This window comes from Ursus maritimus, unplaced genomic scaffold (genome assembly GCF_017311325.1).
Source record: "Ursus maritimus isolate PB19 unplaced genomic scaffold, ASM1731132v1 scaffold_6, whole genome shotgun sequence".
Classification (NCBI taxonomy): domain Eukaryota; kingdom Metazoa; phylum Chordata; class Mammalia; order Carnivora; family Ursidae; genus Ursus; species Ursus maritimus.
This window is the reverse complement of record NW_024426774.1, coordinates 74,979,068-74,998,094: the sequence shown is the minus strand read 5'-3', so window position 1 is coordinate 74,998,094 and position 19,027 is coordinate 74,979,068. Positions and strand designations below refer to the sequence as shown.

Sequence of the window (19,027 nt, the reverse complement as noted above, 5' to 3'; positions counted from 1 at the left end):
ATTGTTGGTGGGAATGCAAGTTGGCACAGCCACTTTGGAAAACAGTGTGGAGGTCCCTTAAAAAGTTAAAAATTGAGCTACCCTATGATCCAAACTTGCACTACTGGGTATTTACCCCAAAGATACAGACGTAGTGAAGAGAAGGGCCATATGCACCCCAACGTTCATAGCAGCATTGTCCACAATAGCTAAATCGTGGAAGGAGCCAAGATGCCCTTCAACATATGACTGGATTAAGAAGATGTCGTTCATACATACAATGGAATATTACTCAGTCATCAAGAAGAACCATTTCTCAACATTTGCTGCAACATAGACGGGACTGGAGGAGATAATGCTAAGTGAAATAAGTCAAGCAGAGAAAGACAATTATCATATGGTTTCACTCATTTATGGAACATAAGAACTAGGAAAATTGGTAGGAGAAGGAAGGGAAGAAGAAAGGGGGGGTAAACAGAAGGGGGAATGAAGCATGAGAGACTATGGACTCTGGGAAACAAAGTGAGGGCTTCAGAGGGGAGGGGGGTGGGGGAATGGGATAGGCTGGTGATGGGTATTAAGGAGGGCACGTATTGCATGGTGCACTGGGTGTTATACGCAACTAATGAATCATGGAACTTTACATCAAAAACTAGGGATGTACTGTATGGTGACTAACATAAGATAATAAAAAATATTATTAAAAAAAGAATTTTTCCCACTGTTAGACCCATAAGCAACCACTGTATTTAAGAATAGTTTTGTCAATAACGGTAATAGTGTTGATCCTTTACTCTATGCCAAGCATTAAGCACTCTACATATTTTCTCACTCAGTCCCTATATTGATATATACATTGAATTGCAGGTTTTGTTATATGGCTTTTCTTTCTACTGAACTCTGCTGTTCTTTATTCCTTAAAAAAAAAACTACTAGTTTTCTAGCATAATACTTGCACAAGGTAACCATTTATTGAATATTTGAAAGACTAGAACTATATATAAATTAAAATAATGGTTAAGGCTCAAAAAATGTTTATCTACATTGTAATACATAATGAAGTTTGGATTTCACCAAATTTGAATTCTTGGTAATTGAGGCATGGGATGAATGTAACTTTACTATTTTTTAAGGGGTATTTGCTAGAAATATGTATAAAGTGACACAACAATATTTTGAGAGATTTAGCTTATATAAGAAAACTATTCCAAAACAATAAAAGAATAGAAAATTAAAATGAAATATCATTTTCACATAGCAATTGGCAAAGGTTTTTTTTTTTTATGTACTTCTCTTAAGTGGTAACAAAGATGTAGGTAAATAGGTATTGTTAAAATTCCAAGTAAACGGTGCATTAATGGGGGGAATAATTAAATAAGTTGCAATAGTTCATATTATTGAATATGAACCATTAAAAATTCATCCAAATATGGTCATTACACAGGAATATGTTCATAACATATGCTAAATGAAGGAAACAGAAACAGAAATGTCTGCACAGGTATTAGTTGTTAAAGTCATACTACAGGTAGAATTCCTCCTGACCACATTCTGTGTTTATCAGCAGTGCCACGTTTTGAAAATGAGAAAACAGTATGAAACTGGTGTTTACATATTTATTGTTCAACCCTGGCTGAATTCACCAATTTCACTTTTTTCAACTTAATCAGCTCTTCCAAAAAATATCCCTGAGCTTGCTGCCAGATTGGCCAAGGAGATGTCTGATGGGATGTGCGTAATGAAAACGCCAGAGCTGCACACATCCTGCCTGGGTAACTCTGAACACAGATGTGGTGGTTTTATGGACAGTATGCATAAAGTGCTGAGTGCAGAAGCTTAAATGTCTGCTTTCAAACGGGAACATCTCCAGTCTCCGAAGAACAAATGAAAGCAGGACCACAGAATTAACTGGCAAAGGAGGGGTGTGTCAACAATATCATTCATAAACCCAAGAAAATACGTTTCTTACTAGAGGGTAGACTATGTCCCACATTTTTCATATAAACTTTTGGAAAATAAAAGGTTGTTCTTTTCAATTTAGTGAACATTTTAATTGGCATAGTAGATAAACATCTGTTGACCTGGAACAATGTTCACTGTAGACTGCTGAGTAAAAATGAAGGCATAAAACTGTATATTCAGTTTGACTTCATTTTGGTAAAACAAAGACAAAGAACAAAGGATACATATGTAGCAAAAAAGTCTGGTCAGACAATCACCAAATGATTCATCAGTGGTGGAATTATGACTCTACTGTTTCTTTTTCACTTATCTGTATTTCTTAATTTTTATACACAGTGAATATATATAGTTTTTGTAATAACTGTCCTTTTAAATTTTTAATTAAGATAAGCCTTTCTATCAATACATAATTTCATTATATTCAACGCTACTATATATGACAGCAACAAGACGCCTGTCCTTAACAGCATCCCTCACCTCTTTGCACCCAACTTCCTTGTCAGCTAGACAAGATGAACAGCAACGTCACCAAGTTGCTCTAACTTTTAGATATTGATACTTTGATGATATCAAATATTTTGCTCAAAGCCCAGTAATGAGGGCTCATCATGTACTGTATTAATGGGATGGTGCCATGGCCTGTCAGAAGTAAATGACAGAGCTAGTGTGTAAGCCCAGTGTATCTGACCACGGAGTTATGTGCCTAATGAACCCAGATTAGGGCAAAGCAGAAAGTCTTGATGGGATGTTGTTAAAGAACATCATGATGTTGATGATGATGTGAACTTTCCAGTGATACAGATTAATGTTCCTGAATTATTCACTTTTCTTCAAAGCAATTGTCAATAAAGAGCTCTGAATTCCAGATTCATCAAATAACTAAAACAATTTTATCCTGTATATGACTTGGTGATGAATTAATCTTTTTGAAAGAGCTAAGGTAAAATTATCTGGTCCATTTGAAACCAAAAGGGCCAGTTAGCATCTTGTAATGAAGAGTTGCTAGGGCAACCTCTCTGCTCAATACTTCATTTCCAAGGTGACAGATTTGATGCTGGTCTGGGAAACATTGAAAACCAAAACAGCATTGTGTTCCAGAAGAAGAAAGAGCCCATACATAAGTCATGAATGAAACAAAGAGCTGGGGACAAAGCCAAACACTGCTTTACAATTCAGCCCAGACAGATGTGGCTGGGCACATAGGAGTAAGAGTTAATTAAAATTCTCAGTAAAGTGGGTTAAGATTCAGGTTTCCTTTTCAGCTCCATTCTACTTTTTTGTCTACTTTTTCATAAAACATGAGGTCCAAATCTCAAAAAGCTATACATCCCACTAAGGAGGATTATTTTCAGGTTATTGTCTTTCTATTCTTTCCATTTCTAAGTGAGGGTCTCTTCCAGTCAGAGAAAATGTTAAGGAATAAAAGATACAAGCATGCTTTGAGAGTGAAATTGTAATTTGCTGCAGTATATTTCCATTATCGTCATGATTCGTGCTCTTACTATCAATAATGGAGGAAGGGAAGCATGCTGGATGGCGTGATAACTACTCACAGGACTGTGATGAGAATTTACATGGTCATAAAAAGCACCAAGCACAAGTGCCAATGGTGGAATGCAATTGAAAAATGTTGATCCTCATCCCTTGGCTTTGCTCTCTAGAGTCAGAAGACTAGAATGTTCTTCTAAAGAACAGGACCCTCACTACTCTTCCAGTTTTTTCTTCTTGAAATCACTCCACATTTTTCTCTCTCTCAGCCCCACATAGTTTGGTCCTATCTACCTGACTTTGAAAATAACATTGGATCCACTCCCATTGTTGCCACCTGGGTCAGAGTCACCCAGGCCTTGCCTCCTGACTGACTCTCACCTTCTCAGCCTCAAACCTCTCCAACTATTCTGCACATTGCAGCTGAAGCCCAAACTTGATCTTCTGCTAAAAACACTTTGCTTCTCCTCAGGATGACATTCCAATTTCTTAACCACGGCCCTTCCTTTACTAGTGCTAACACCTTCCTCCAGTCACACCAAACATACTTTAGAATGACAAACTTTCTTGGACCCTTGAACTCCCCCACCTGCTGCTTAGGACATCCCTTCCCTCTCCTCACCTCATAACTCCTTTTCTGCCCCTGGGTCTGAACTCTCACAGTCAAGTGTGAAGCCTTCTTTGACGACTAAAACTGGCTTAGGGACCTCTCCTGCATCTTCACTCTGCACCTCCCACTTGTCACATTTAACCAGGACTTATTTTAATTGCTATTTCCTCCATGAGATGGTAAACTGTGTTTGGGTAGAAACATTGGTTGTCTTATTTGGCTGTGCTCTAGAGATTAGCGCAGGGCCTGCATACAGTAGGCATGTAATATTTGTTGAATATTTTAAAAATAAAAGCCAATATTTATTGAGTGCCTGCTGAGTACGGACTGTTATATGCATTACTTCTTTTAATCCCATAACAATCTCAGAGTAGGTATATTATTATTATATAAATTACTATGTTCACTTCTTCAGAATATGAACCAGTGAGGAGAGGACAGGTTGAATAAGACAGGTTGCATACAATTTTCAGGGTTTTCAAAGCATTTCTACACTTGTAGAACAAATGCTTATCAACGAATATTTATATATAGAGTTCCTCTTAGGAAAAAGGCTGTCTGTGGGGCTATAACTAGTAGAAATGTAAAATTTATTTGGAAGGTTATTTGATTTCATCTGTCAAAATTTTAAATGTGCACAACCTTTGGGTCTAGCAAGAGCCTTGTACATGTGCCCAAAAACCTGTGTGCAAGGAAATCTGATACAGGATTGTTTGTGATATAGAAGAGAAGGATACAATGTAAATGTTCATTAATCATGGGAAAGAACTGGGGATGAGAGGTACAGCACAGGAAATATAGTGAAGAGTACTACAATAGCATTGGATGGTGACGGAGGGTGTTACACTTGTGGTAAGCACAGCATAACTTACAGAGTTGTTGAATCACTGTGTTGTACACATGAAACTAATGTAACATGGTGTGCCAGCTATACTTCAATTAAGAAATAAAATAATGAGGAAGAACCTTGAAACTAGTAAGAATGAGACAGACCCATATCTACACATGTGTAGAGGTCTCTAAGACATTAATTTTTTTTAAGTAGACTCCACACCCAGCATGGAGCCCAACATGGGGCCTGAACTCTTGACCCCAAGATTAAGATCTGAACTGAGATCAAGAGTCGGACACTTAACCGATGAGCCCAGGTGCCTCTAAGGCCTTAATTTTTAAAATAAAATTTTTATAAAATAAATGATAATTTATAAAAGATAAAAAAGGCAAATCCATATGGTATCACCTCATCTATATTTATTAAAATTGTTATGCATATGTGTATAAATATATGTTACATACATATACATATATATATGAGTGTGTGGGTAGAAAAAGAATTGGAAAGATAGTCACCAAACTACCCAGAGAGTTTCCTTTGTAGATGAGAGTGGATGAGATACAAGCTTCCACATTTTCCTTTAAAGACTTCTAAATGGCCATTCCATACTGAGAATGTATTCATATATTATTTAGCAAATAAAAATAAACCAATAATTAATTAAAAATAAGGTTCCCTTTATATTTCACCATTTCATCATTTGTTATAGGTCTGTTTTTCTTAACTTTTTTGTCAGTATAATGTTAATATATATTCAGTTAAAAGTACTACGACAAAAACTAGACAATACATAAACAAAACCCCCCAAATCTCCAGTAATCTCATAACTCAGATAAACACTATTAACATTATAGTGAAAGAGAAAAGGAGGGAGAAAGAGTGCTAGGTCTACATCATACATATATGTAACCAAATTTATGTACTATGTATGTGGAGCTTTGTACCTGATTTTTTTTCCTTTAGCATTAATTATATTGAGAGCTTTTCCCTATGTCATTCCTTATTCTTCAGAACAAGACATTTCATGAACGTGTGACACTGCATGAGATGGATACAGCCTGCGGACATTTAGGTTGTTTTCAGCATTCTCATTGTTAGATATAAGGCAGCACTAACTATTCTTTGAATGTATGTATCGGTATTTCTGATTATGAGATATCTACATATGCACTCACTGGGGGAAAGGCTGTATGCTCTAACACCTCTGAGTGCATTGCCAAGGATGCAACAATTTATACTCCCACCAGCAGGATATAAAAGTTCTCATTTCATCCTAATCTTGCCATCACTGTTCATTAGTATTTGTGTTTGTTTGTTTATTAGTATTTTTTAACCTTACAAATTTGATGGTGGTGGTAGGGTAGTTGTCTAATTGTTTTTCAGTTTGCATTTTTTTTCTCAATGCATATATTTGCTTACCAGCTAAGAAATATTTTTCTCCGGGGTTTTGATTTTTTTTAAATTTATCCCCCTAGATTTTCCAATGAGGTATTTATCATTTTTTTATTCTTTTATGGTCTGGGCACATGTACATGTATGTTGTTCTGTGGATAGAACACTGATTTATACACACACACTACTGGTTTATATGGATGCACACACAAAAACATATTTAAGACATTACTCCTATCACTCTTTCTTGTATATGTATAAATATTTTTCTGAGCTCTGCTTCATTTTATTTATATGCTTTTATCCAATATAACATTTTTCTGTATTCAATCTATAAATCTTTCCCTTATGGTTTCTTCCTTTGATTTTATGTTTGTACTTCCTTACCCTATCATATTTCTTTTTTGAGAAATTTACTTTTCCATGTTTTAGGTGATTGGAAGGCTTAGAAGGAGACATGATAAGCACAAGAAAATTCTACTTCTCGGTAGAGTTCACTAAATACATCTTATTCCAAATAAAACTGAAGAATATTAATAAAATAAATGCACAGAATAGGAAAAGCTGCCACCAAACTTCCAAGAAGAAATCAATCAGTGTTCAGTTTCTCTCTGTTGCTTCTAGAAGAAGTCAAGTTCAAGTGATACATTATCTGACTAATCGGGTTAGAGTTCACTAGAGATACAAATGGAAGCTGCCAGTCACAAGGTCTCAGCCAGGGACAGAACCACGCACCGTGAGGCACAGTCGTCAAGAATATAGCATCAATCACACACAACCTCCCGAGCAAAACTCACTGGTCGTGCCAAAGCAGGGTGCACGCTGAACTCCATGAGTGTAATGTCTTCAATGTGACTAAGAGGAAAAATTCACCAATTCTTCTGCTTCTCCCAAATACAACAAGACCAGTTAAATAAAGCCTTTTTAAAAAAAGGTTTCCTGCCTTTTTTTTTCAATTTTCTATTACGGAAAATCAAAACTATGTAAAAAAGCAGAGAGAACTGTAGAATGAGCTTCCCCTGATTCAATATTCTTATTATGCAAATTCAACAGTTATCAACTCACCGCCAATCTTCTTTTATCTATTCCTCTCCTCTCCCAACAACTCTCACCATCCCAATGATTCGGAAGCAAATCCCAAACACCCTACATTTCTTCTGTAACCATTTCAGGATGAGATAGGTTCTTTTAAGGATACTATTTCCATTTAGTGACCACAAAGCCTGATATGTTTCTATTTAAATCATTAGCTGCCACTGTATTTGCCCAGAAGCACTGGGGTTTGATCCTCATACCCTTGTTTTTTGTGTGTTCCTCAACCTTGAACAGCCTGGCTACTCCACTCAATCTGTTTTTGCTAAGGGCAAGGACCTTCTAGTTGCCCAATTCAAGGGAAACTTTTCAGTATTTATTTGGCCTTCCTCCACATTTAACCCTACCACAACCTCCCACTGCTTTTTCCCCTTCCAAGACATGACTGTCACTCTCTTATGGTTCTTTGGCTCTGGTTCACTCTCAGTCTCTCTCAATCTCTCTCTCTCAATCTCTCTCTCTCTCTCTCTCTGCCTCTGCTCTCCCTTGCTCCCTCCCTCTTTCTCTTTTTCCTTTGGAGATTTTATGATGGAAAAGATGCCACTGCAGTTGCCTGGTGGCTCAGCTGGAAAAGATGCCACTGCAGTTGCCTGGTGGCTCAGCTGGCTAAGGGGGTTGACTCCTGGTTTCAGTTCAGGTCCTGATCTCATGGGTCCATGAGATCGAGCCCCTGTTGGACTCCAAGCTCAGTGGGAGTCTGCTTGAGATTCTCTCCCTCTGCCCTCCCCCCACTCATGCAGGCACACATATGCTCTTTTTCAATAAATAAATCTTAAAAAAAAAAGAAAAAAAGAAAAGATGCCACTATATTTAAGAAGAGAAGGTAAGCAAAGGGAGGACATAGTCTCCCACTAGTTCTCCCCTGGTTCTCTGATACTGGATGATGTTCACTCATGACTCACGACTCTGAGAAGCTTTTCAAACATTTTGCAGCTCCATTCTGCCACCCACCAGCAACCAGCCGTGAACTGCCAACCCAACAAAGGCCAATTTCTTCTCAGCTTAAAAACAAAGCTTCTTAAGAGCTTTTCTCTTTTTTACTATCTTCACAAATAATTTTCTTCTCAATGGCTGACATACATTTCTGTTATAACTGTACAAAACCAAAGAGAACTACATTTTTTTTTTGAACCGGAAGTGAAAAATATGTCAGGCAGGGACAGATAGAAAATCAGTCTTACCTCATCAAAGACCTTGGAAACAACATGCTTGTCCAGAATGGGAACATAGGTGGGGATGTGAGGGACCGCTGTCACGGACAAGGCATCCATGACGGTGAGTTTCTTGGCAACCAAGCCATGGGTCTTGAGCCAGTTTTCTGAAGACATACTTGAAGAAATAAGAACACAGACTATGATGCTTTAAAACTTGTAATAAAAACATAACAAAACTTCCCTGGTAAAATTAAAGTACTCACTCTCGGTCATGAACCTGCTTTCCTTCTCGACTCACTATTCCTAATGATTTGCCATCTAGGTATTCATTTGTCAGCAGAATGCTTTTCTCTGTGGAAGGAGAAATGACAGTCGTATAATTTCCAATATATGTAAGACCAATGCATGATGAATATGGCCCTATCATTGTTTTGCTTAACTACTTCATCCCATATCCATTGAGATCCCTCTCCATGGAAGAACGAGACATTCATTCTCTCATTCCCCAGAAAACACACTTTTAAAATGTTAAATGAGAATGCCATTAACCAATGATTGTGCAATATTGCCCTCATTAGACTGCCCCCAAATTATACAAAAGAACTTTGATCAACATTTTAGTTTTTGATAGTTTGCTTTGTGGTTCCTCCACTCTGTATGGAAAACCAAAATCCCTATTAGATCCTGTTTAGTTGTAGATACACATTTTCAAATCAATATTTGGGGCTTTTAATATATACCCTTATATAAACTTGGGCTTATAAATGAAAAGAAATATTAGCTGGTTCAATCGGCAGCATCTAGAAGGAGGGGTGTTTGGGAGTGAGTTGGTTAAACATCTAAGAAATCATACCCTACTTATCATATGATAAGCCCTTTAAAACCATGCATATGGCAGACCTAGGGACTATGACAGGTTAACTGAAACAGAGGAAAAGACATCACAGTGATCAGCACTAAAGAACATAAGGTTAGATTCAGCTATGATGGAGTGAGCGTACACTTGTCACTCAGTCACTTCCTCCTACATAGGGGATTGATTGAGCGTATCTGTGTCATTAGTTTGATTTACTAGTTATCAACTATTTGAAATACAGGGAAAAGTCCTACAGGAATTAAACTCTTAGAAATTTGCTATTTTAAGAGTAAGGATTTCATTCTTATAATAAAATTTGAGAGGAAAATCATATTTTCCTCACATTTAGCCCCCCAAAGTCTGACAATATGGACCAGAGAGGGGCTCATCAGATGTCACCACCTGTGAATGAAGGGAAGAAAATAAACCAACTGTGAAGTATTAGATTTTCATGTTCAAACCACAGACTGGCAGCAGGCACTACGCTAGCACCAGAGTTACGTGAGCCACTTATATATTAAGCGTCCAGGAACAGTAATTGCAAATCTCAGTCTAAGAAAATCCAGTTCACTATAGCAAGCAGACATGATTTACAAGGAGTAAATCATGATTAAAAATGATTTGTTTCCCCCGAAATGTATCTACACCCAGCTTTTTAGGAGCAGACACACTTGGCAAAGGGAGGCTGGCTTGTGCTTCCTGACATAGAGACCCTCTCTGGCTTGCCTCTGTCACTTGGAGTGTTCCAGCTGCTGGAAGTGGAAAGGCTGTCGGTCCTCTCACTGCAAGCTGAGCTCTTGAGGCTGGACATCCGGCTTCTGAGCAGGCTGGTTTTGGTTGATTCTGTTGGTATCAAAGGGAAATGGGTTAAAGCAATTTGGGACAAAAGGAGATAGATTACTAGATGCACCTATTTCCTTGGGTCCTTAAAAAAAGAATACAGATTCCAAACCTCAGAGGACAGTTTCTGCCACCAACTAAATGCTGCAGTTAAGGCTTATTCCACTTATCTGAGCTCAAGCTCTGCCCCTCTTTGAGAGAGATCTACTTCCAAGCTCATTCAAGTTGTTGGCAGAACTCATTTCCTTGTAGCTGTGGGACTGAGGTCCCTCTATCCTTGATGACCATCAGGGCGGCTCTCAGCTCCCTAAGCACCCACATTACTACCCATGTAGCCCTCCACCTTCAAGCCAGCAATGGCGCACTGAATTCCCCTCGTGCTTCAAGTCTCTCTGACTTTCTTTTCTGTCACCGACTGGAAAAAGCTCCTCTTTTTAAGAGCTCATGTGAGTATACTGGGCTCTCTTAGACAACGTTGGCTTAAGGTCAACATAACATAATCCTAGGAGTGATGCCTCACCATATTCACAGATTGCAGTCCTTTAATGAGCAAATAGATACTTATCAAATATCGACAACTAATCTGTGTTATATAGAAGGTAATGAGCTTGTAATAAGACATCTTGATTATTTTTCATATGCAGTTACAGAAACCACATTAATTGTAAATGTGTCCTGTACGTCACAATTTGGAGGCACAAGTACCAAGGCTTTACATAGTATTCATGAATGAGTTGTGTCCTTGTTTTCAACAAGAAGGGACTTAGCCTCTCCTATAAGAAACTAGATCATCAGACTGAAGATGAGCTAATGATCCATAAATTGTCCTTTTCATAGAAAGTTAACACCAGTGGTCTCTGTACATAGAGAAAGGACTGTGCTACGTGTTATTCATTATTTTTCTAGGCAATAACAGGGTGAGTCTTGTCTTGATTGCCTCTGTAACCAGGAATTAAAAAGGATAAATTTCATTGGGAGCTATGTCTGTGAGTAAAAGAGATAAATGATCCACATAGGAGAGCTGAACTCTGGCAGGCCACTTTGACCAAAATCATTAGGCAAAACAACAGGTGTGCCAAAATGAAAATAAAATTTAGCTCCAAAAGTCTCCAAACATAAAAACTGTACTATTCCCAAATTCTGAAAATAATGAATAAAAACATTTATCTGGCAGTGGATTCAAGTACTTAACTACTCCCCAAGTTCTGTAGTCAGTCACTACATTTCATTACCCTTCTATGTTAAAAATTGAAACAGAATAAAAATTCAGGACAGGGATGCCTATCAATAGCAACAGTCACAAGTCTAAGTGAAACAGTGGAAGAAGCAAAAGGCCATTAAAATGTTTAGGGCAAGTGGCAAGTAGCATTTCTAGCAAAACTCAGGTTTACTGGAATGGGCAGGCAGGCTACACAAGTGGCCTGGTATGGGAAGCCACTGTGTTCACATGAGCCTAAGATATTCCTCCCTTGTACAGAGATACCACGACAAGTGGACAGATCATGCAAGATTGAGCCAGCTATGGCAAGTGGCCCATACCAGGAAGCCCCTTGGCCTCTGTAGGTTCAAGGCTCTCCTCCCTTGCCCACAGACACGAAAACACTCAAAAGATAGCAGTGGGGAAGCTACCACAATTTTTCCCCACTGAGAGACATCTAGCCTCCTGGCCTGAGGAAACTCCTGCTCCTCCCTCAGGCAGCACCAGCAGGGGCCAGTAGTAGCTTCACTAACACCAGCAAACCAAGCACCAAAATAATATCACGAAGGCTGTGAAAATTAAATTACCATTGGAACCACGGCCCCACAGAATCAGGCCAAGGTCTATGTGCCAGCTGTAAACAGGGCAACTACTTCCTAAAATAAAAGATCTAAATAGGATCCAGAGTCCCTTTCATAATAGACAAAATGTTCAGAATACTATAAAAAATTACCCATCACAGCAAGAACCATGAAAATCATACTTTAAATGAGAAAGACAAGCAAATGATGCCAACAGAATGAATGATGAATCAGAAGTTGGGATTATCTGATAAGGATTTCAAAGAAGCTGTCATAAAAATGCTTCAACAATTAATTACAAATTCTCTTGAAACAAATGAACAAATAGAAAATCTCAGCTAAGAAACAGAAGTTGTAAAAGTTTCCAAGTGGAAATTGAAGAGCTAAAAAATAACAAATAAAAAAACTTGCTGGATGGGCTCAATAGTAGAGCAGAGATGACAGGGGATCATATCAGAGAACTTGAAGACAGAGAGAAAACTAGAACTCAGCCAATTTTAACAACAGAGAAAAAAAATATATTGACACAAGATAAACAGAGACTCAGAGACCTGTAGGATAATAACAAAATATCCAACATTCATATCATCAGGGTCTCAAAAGGACAGGGAGACAGAAAGTAGAACAGATAGACTTCTTGAAGAAATAGTAGATGAAAACTTTCCAAATTTGGTGAAAGACACAATGTACAGATTCAAGAAGCTGAACAAACACCAAACAGAATAAACCCAAGGAAATCCATGCCAAGATGTATTACAGTTAAACATTTGAATGTCAGAAACAAAGGGAAAGATCTTGAAAGTAGCCAGAGAGAAAAGACACATTACCTAAGGGAACATCAGTTTGAATGACAGAAAATTTCACATTTTAAATGAAGGAGGCCCCAAAGAGGGGCTTCACTATTTTTCAACCACAAAAAAGAAAGAACAATTGACTGTAAATTCTGAAGGTAAAATTGTCCTTCAAGAATTAAGAGAAAATAAAAGCCTTTCTACACATGGTAAAATAAACAAAACAAAACAAAAAAACTGTGGCTAACAGACCAATCCTTCAAAATGTCTGGAACAGACATTATAACACCACCTAATACTCAAGATAATGGTATTGAAACCTGGGGAATATAAATAAATTTGAAATTTTCTAAATTGAAGTAAGATTTCAACACTCACACGAAGTGGTAAAATGCTGACACCTGTAGACTTTTACAAGTCACTTATGTATGCTGTCATACCCAGAGAAACAATTACAAAAATCATACTAAGAGAGAAATTTTTTAAAAACTACAAGTAAACCATGACAGAATTGTAAAAAATGTTCAAGTAACCTGAAGGATGTTTCCCAGAGTCCTCAGAGGGGAGGGTGGTGGGGGAATGGGATAGGCTGGTGATGGGTATTAAGGAGGGCATGTATTGCATGGTGCACTGGGTGTTATACGCAAGTAATGAATCATGGAACTTTACATCAAAAACCAGGGATGTACTGTATGGTGAATAACATAATATAATTAAAAAATATTATTTTTTTTTAAAGATTTTATTTATTTATTCAAGAGAGAGAGACAGCCAGCGAGAGAGGAAACACAAGCAGGGGAAGTGGGAGATGAAGAAGCAGGCTCATAGCGGAGGAGCCTGATGTGGGGCTCGATCCCATAACGCTGGAATCACGCCCTGAGCCGAAGGCAGATGCTTAACCGCTGTGCCACCCAGGCGCCCCTAAAAAAAATATTATTAAAAAAAAAAAGTAACCTGAAGGACGGCAAGAAAAAAGAAAGAGGAACAAGACCAATGAAAATAAATAGAAAATAATAAAATAACAGAAGTGCTAACATATCAATTATTACTTTAAATGTAAATATCTAATACTACTAATCAAAAAACATACTGGCAGAGTGGAAAAAAGAACACCATCAAACTATATGCTACTTAAGAGAAATTTATTTTTTTTTAAGATTTATTTATTTGAGAGAGAGAGCATGTGCTTGCATGAGCACAGGCAGGGAAAGGCAAATAAGAAGGAGAGAAAGTCTTAAGCAGACTCTGAGCTGAGTGTGGAGCCCAACAACAGGGCTCAATCCCATGATCATGGCTGAGCCAAAACCAAGAGTTGGATGCTCAACCAACTATACCACTCAGGTGCCCCAAGAAATTTAAGTACAACACTGGTAGATTGAAAGTAAAAGGATGGGTATTAACGAGGGCACGTGTTGTGATGAGCACTGGGTGTTATATGCAACTAATGCATTGTTGAACACTACATCAAAAACTAATGATGTACTATATGTTGGCTAACTGAATATAATAATAATAAAAGAAAGTAAAAGGATAGAAGAAGATATACCATGAAAATATTAACAAAAAACTGGAGTGGCTAATATTAATACCTGATAAAATAGAGCAAAGAAAATTTACATAATAAAGGGGTCAATCTACCAGGAAAACATAGATTCTAAATGGGCACACATAAACCAAAGAGTCTTTTTTTTTTCTGCTTATTTTTTTAATTGAAGTATAATCAATATACAGTGTAATATCAATTTCAGGTGTACAATATAGTGATTCAACACTTACATATATCACCTGGAGTTCACAACAAGTGCCCTCTTTTTTTATATAATAATTTTTTATTATATTATGTCACTATACAGTACATCCCTAGTTTTTGATGTAAAGTTCCAGAGTCTTAAAATACATGAAGTTAAATAAAATTGATAGAGCTCAAAGGAAAAAGAGACAAAGCAACAAATATATTTAAGGGCCTCATAACTTCCTCTCAAAAAGTGAAAGTACTACTAGACTCAAAATCAGCACGGACAGAGAACACAGTCAACCAGCAGGATCCAACTAACATAGACAGACTACTACCCCCAGTAACAACAGAATACACATATCTTTCTAGTGCCCACAAAACATATCTTCATACCTTTACGAAGACAGACTATTAGTCATTATAACAGATTCCAACTAATTTAAAAGAATTGAAATCATACAGTGTGTTCTTTGACCATAGTGGACTCAAACTAGAAAGTGATTACAGAAAGACAACAGGAGAAACTCTAAACATGTGGAATTAAACAACACACTTATAAATAATCCATGGGTTAAAGAGGAAGGCCTTAAAGGAAAGAAACACACTTAGAACTGAAAGAAAACAAAAACACAACAAATCTAAATATGTGAGATGCAGCTAAAACAGTGCTGGGAGAGAAATTTTTGCACTAAATGCTTATGTTGGAAATGAGGAAGTATCTCAAATCAATGATAAGTTCCTAACTCAAGAAATTAGGAAAAAAAGAACAAAACAAAACTAAAGCAGGCAGAAGGGAGGAAACAATAAAGAGCAGAAATCAATGAAATTGAAAATAAAACATTAGAGATAATCAGTTAGATGAAGCTGTTTTTAGGGGAAGAGAGCACCAATAAATCTGATTAAACCTCTAGCAAGACTGAAAAAGAGAATGAGAAAGAGAAAATGAGAGAGAGAGGACAGACAGAGCACTAATATCAGAAACAGTACAGTGGACATTACTATAGATCTTGCAGTCATTTAAAAGGTAAAAAAGGAATACAGTAAATAACTTTGCACTGATAGATTTGATAACTTAGGAAAAATAGACCACATCCTTAAAAACTACCAACTGCCAAAATTCAACCAAGATAAAATAAACATTAATAGCCCTAAAACCATCTTTTAAAACTGAATTCTTAATAAAGAAGCCCTGGGAAAAAATCTCCAGGCCCAAATGGCTCCATGATAATTTTACCAAATATTCAAAAAAGAATTATACCAATTTCTTCCAAGAACAAAAGAGGAGGAACAACTTCTCAACTCATTTGAGGAGGATAATATTAACTTGACACCAAAACCAGGCAAAAACAGTGTGAAGAATTGAATAGCTATGTTATATACTTGAAACTAATGTAATATTGTGTGTTAACTATACTCAAATTTTTTAAAAATTTACATAAATATGATGAAAAAGAAAAACAAACAAAACAATAGAAACAGACTCATAAATACAGAGAACAATCTGGTGGTTGCTAGAGGGGAAGGGTGTAGGGCAGGAAGGGAATAAGAGAAGAAGATTAAAAGGTACAAACGTCCAGTTATAAAATAAATAAGATAGGTAATGCAATGTGCAGCATAGGGAATATGTTTAATAATAAGTAACAACTTTGTATGGTGAAATAGTAGCTGGATTTATTGTGATCACTTTGTGATGGTGACTTTGTGATGTATATAAATGTGAAATTACTATGGTGTACACCTAAAGCTAATATGGTATTATATATCAACTACACATCAATTTAAAACTGTGGAAAAAACAGAACTAAGAAAAAAGAAAAACTATAGACCAATATTCTTCATGTACTTAGATATAAAAACCCACAACGGAGTATTAGCAAACCAAATCCAGCAAGGTATTAAAAGAGTTATACACAGAGAAAATATGGAAGTGAAAAATATTCCAGACATACAAGGTTGGTTAACATTTGAAAATAATCAGTAATCCACATATCAACAGACTAAAGAAGAAAAATCATGTATCAATTGATGCAGCAAAAGCATTTGACAAAATTCAGCACCCATCCATCATAAAAACTCTCAGAAAATTAAAAATGAGGGGAACATCCTTAACTTGATAAAGAATATCTGCAGAAAGAATACCTACAGATAAAGAATATTTACAGTTAATATCATTCACAATGGTGAAAGACTGAATTATCTTTTCCCTTAAGACTGGGAAAAAGGCCAGAATGCCCACTCTTATCACTCTTATTCAACAGAGTCCTAGAAGTTCTAACTTCTGCAATAAGACAAGAAAAATAAATAAAGTCATAGAGATTGGAAAGGAAGATGAAACTGTCCCTATTTGTAGATGACATATTGTCTATGCAGAAAATGGCAAGAGATCCACAAGCACATATCACTCACCCCCCCCCACACACACACACACACACACACACACACACACACACAATTCCTAGAACTACTGAGTCCAGTAAAGTTGCCAGTTACAGGATCAACACACAAAATCAATTGCATTTTGATAGACTAATGAATATAATGACCTAATGAACATATGGAAACCTATATTAAAAAAACAAATACCATTTACAATCACTCCAAATACAATGAAATAATTAGGTATATAGTTAATAAAACATTGTACAGGATCTCTAAGCTGGAAATTACAAAATGTTGCTGCAAGACAACAAAGAAGACCTAATATATGGTCATATTCATGAGTTGTGTTCACAGACTGGATGAATCAACATCATAAAGATGTGAGTTGTCCCCAAATCAATCTATAGATTCAATGCAATTCATGTCAAAATCCTAGAAAGGTTTTCTTTAAATACATAACCACGTTCTAAAATTTAAACAAAACTTTAGGCCCCCCAAAATAGCTAAAATACTTTTGCAAAAGAGAAATAAAGTTGGAGGAATCATGGCACTTGATAATAAGGCATGTAGCAACATTAATCAAGATATTGTGGTATTGGTAGAGAAACAGAAACAAAGATCAATGGAACAGAAGTATAAAACCTAGATTTAACCCACACAGATATACCCAGCTGATTTCTGGTAAAGATACAAAATTAATTCAATGGAATAAGTGTAAGTATAGCCTTTTCAACAAATGGTGCTAGAGCAACATCTATAGGGAAAAAATCTTAATGTAAACTCATACTTTATACAAAAAAATGTACAACTCACAGTTTATACAAACAAACAAACAAACAAAAGGCTCACAACAACCCAACCTAACTACATAACTAAAAGAGCTGGAAAGAGGAGAACAAACAAAGCCCAAAGCCAGTAGGAGGAGGGAAATAATAAAGATTACAGCAAAAATAAATGAAATACAGACCAAAAATAAATCAATAAAACCAGGAGCTGGTTCTTTGAAAAGATCAACAAAATTGATAAACCTTTAAGCTAAACTTATTAAAAAAAAAAAAAGGAAGAGAACTCAAATAAAAGAGGAAACTGAAGGAGGAGAAATAACAACCAATACTACAAAAATGCAAAGAATTATAAGAGAATATTATGAAAAATTACGTGCCAACAAATTGGACAACCTAGAAGAAATGGACATATTCCTAGAAGCATATAAACTTCCAAAACTGAATCAGGAAGAAATCAAAAATTTGAACAGAGCAATTACCAGCAATGAAATAGAATGAGTAATCAAAAACCCCCAACAAATAAAAGTTCAGGACCAGATGGCTTACAGGTGAATTCTACCAAATATTTAAAGAGAAGTTATACCTATTCTTTTCAAACCATTCCAAAAAATAGAAGAGGAAGGAAAGCTCCAAATTCATTCTACAAGGCCAACATTACTCTGATACCAAAACAGGATAAAGACACTAAAAAAAGAGAAAACTATAGGTCAATATCTCTGATGAACACAGATACAAAAATCCTCAACAAAATATTAGCAAACAAAATTCAATAATACATTAAAAAAATCATTCACCACAATCAAGTAGGATTTATTCCCAGGATGCAAGGGTCTTTCAATATTCACAAATCAATGTGATACATCACATTAACAAGAGAAAGGATAAAAACCATATGGATCATGTCAATAGATGCAGAAAAAGTATTTGACAAAGCACAAATGATAAAAACTCCATTCATGATAAAAACTCTTGACAAAGTAGGGTTAGAGGGAACATGTCTTAACATAATAAAAGCCATATATGAGAAAAACCACAGCTAACACCATACTCAATGGTGAAAAATTGAGAACTTTTCCTCTAAGATCTGGAACAAGACAAGGATGTCCAATCTCACCACTTTTATTCAACATAGTCCTGGAAGTCTTAGCCACAGCAATTAGGTAAGAAAAAGAAATAAAAGGCATACAAATTGGTAAAGATGTGAAATGTTCACTATTTGCAGATGACATGATACTTTATATAGAAAATCCAAAAGTCTCCACCAAAAAACTACTAGAACTGATAAGTGAGTTCAGTAAAGTTGCAGGATACAAAATTAATATACAGAAATCTATTGCATTTCTTTTTTTT

The 19,027-nt window shown here is 36.3% G+C and overlaps 1 protein-coding gene across 1 annotated transcript in view; it reads right to left on the bottom strand.

The window, feature by feature from the left end:
- Positions 1-19,027, bottom strand: part of VWA3B (von Willebrand factor A domain containing 3B) — a 210,124-nt gene that overhangs the window by 56,618 nt on the left and 134,479 nt on the right. Inside the window, exons 16-18 of the mRNA XM_008699794.2 lie at positions 10,095-10,211; positions 8,776-8,863; positions 8,540-8,717 (exon numbers count right to left, since the gene is read on the bottom strand). Coding sequence (XP_008698016.2) covers positions 8,540-8,717; positions 8,776-8,863; positions 10,095-10,211 — 383 coding nt within the window. The remainder of the gene's footprint in view (positions 1-8,539; positions 8,718-8,775; positions 8,864-10,094; positions 10,212-19,027) is intronic.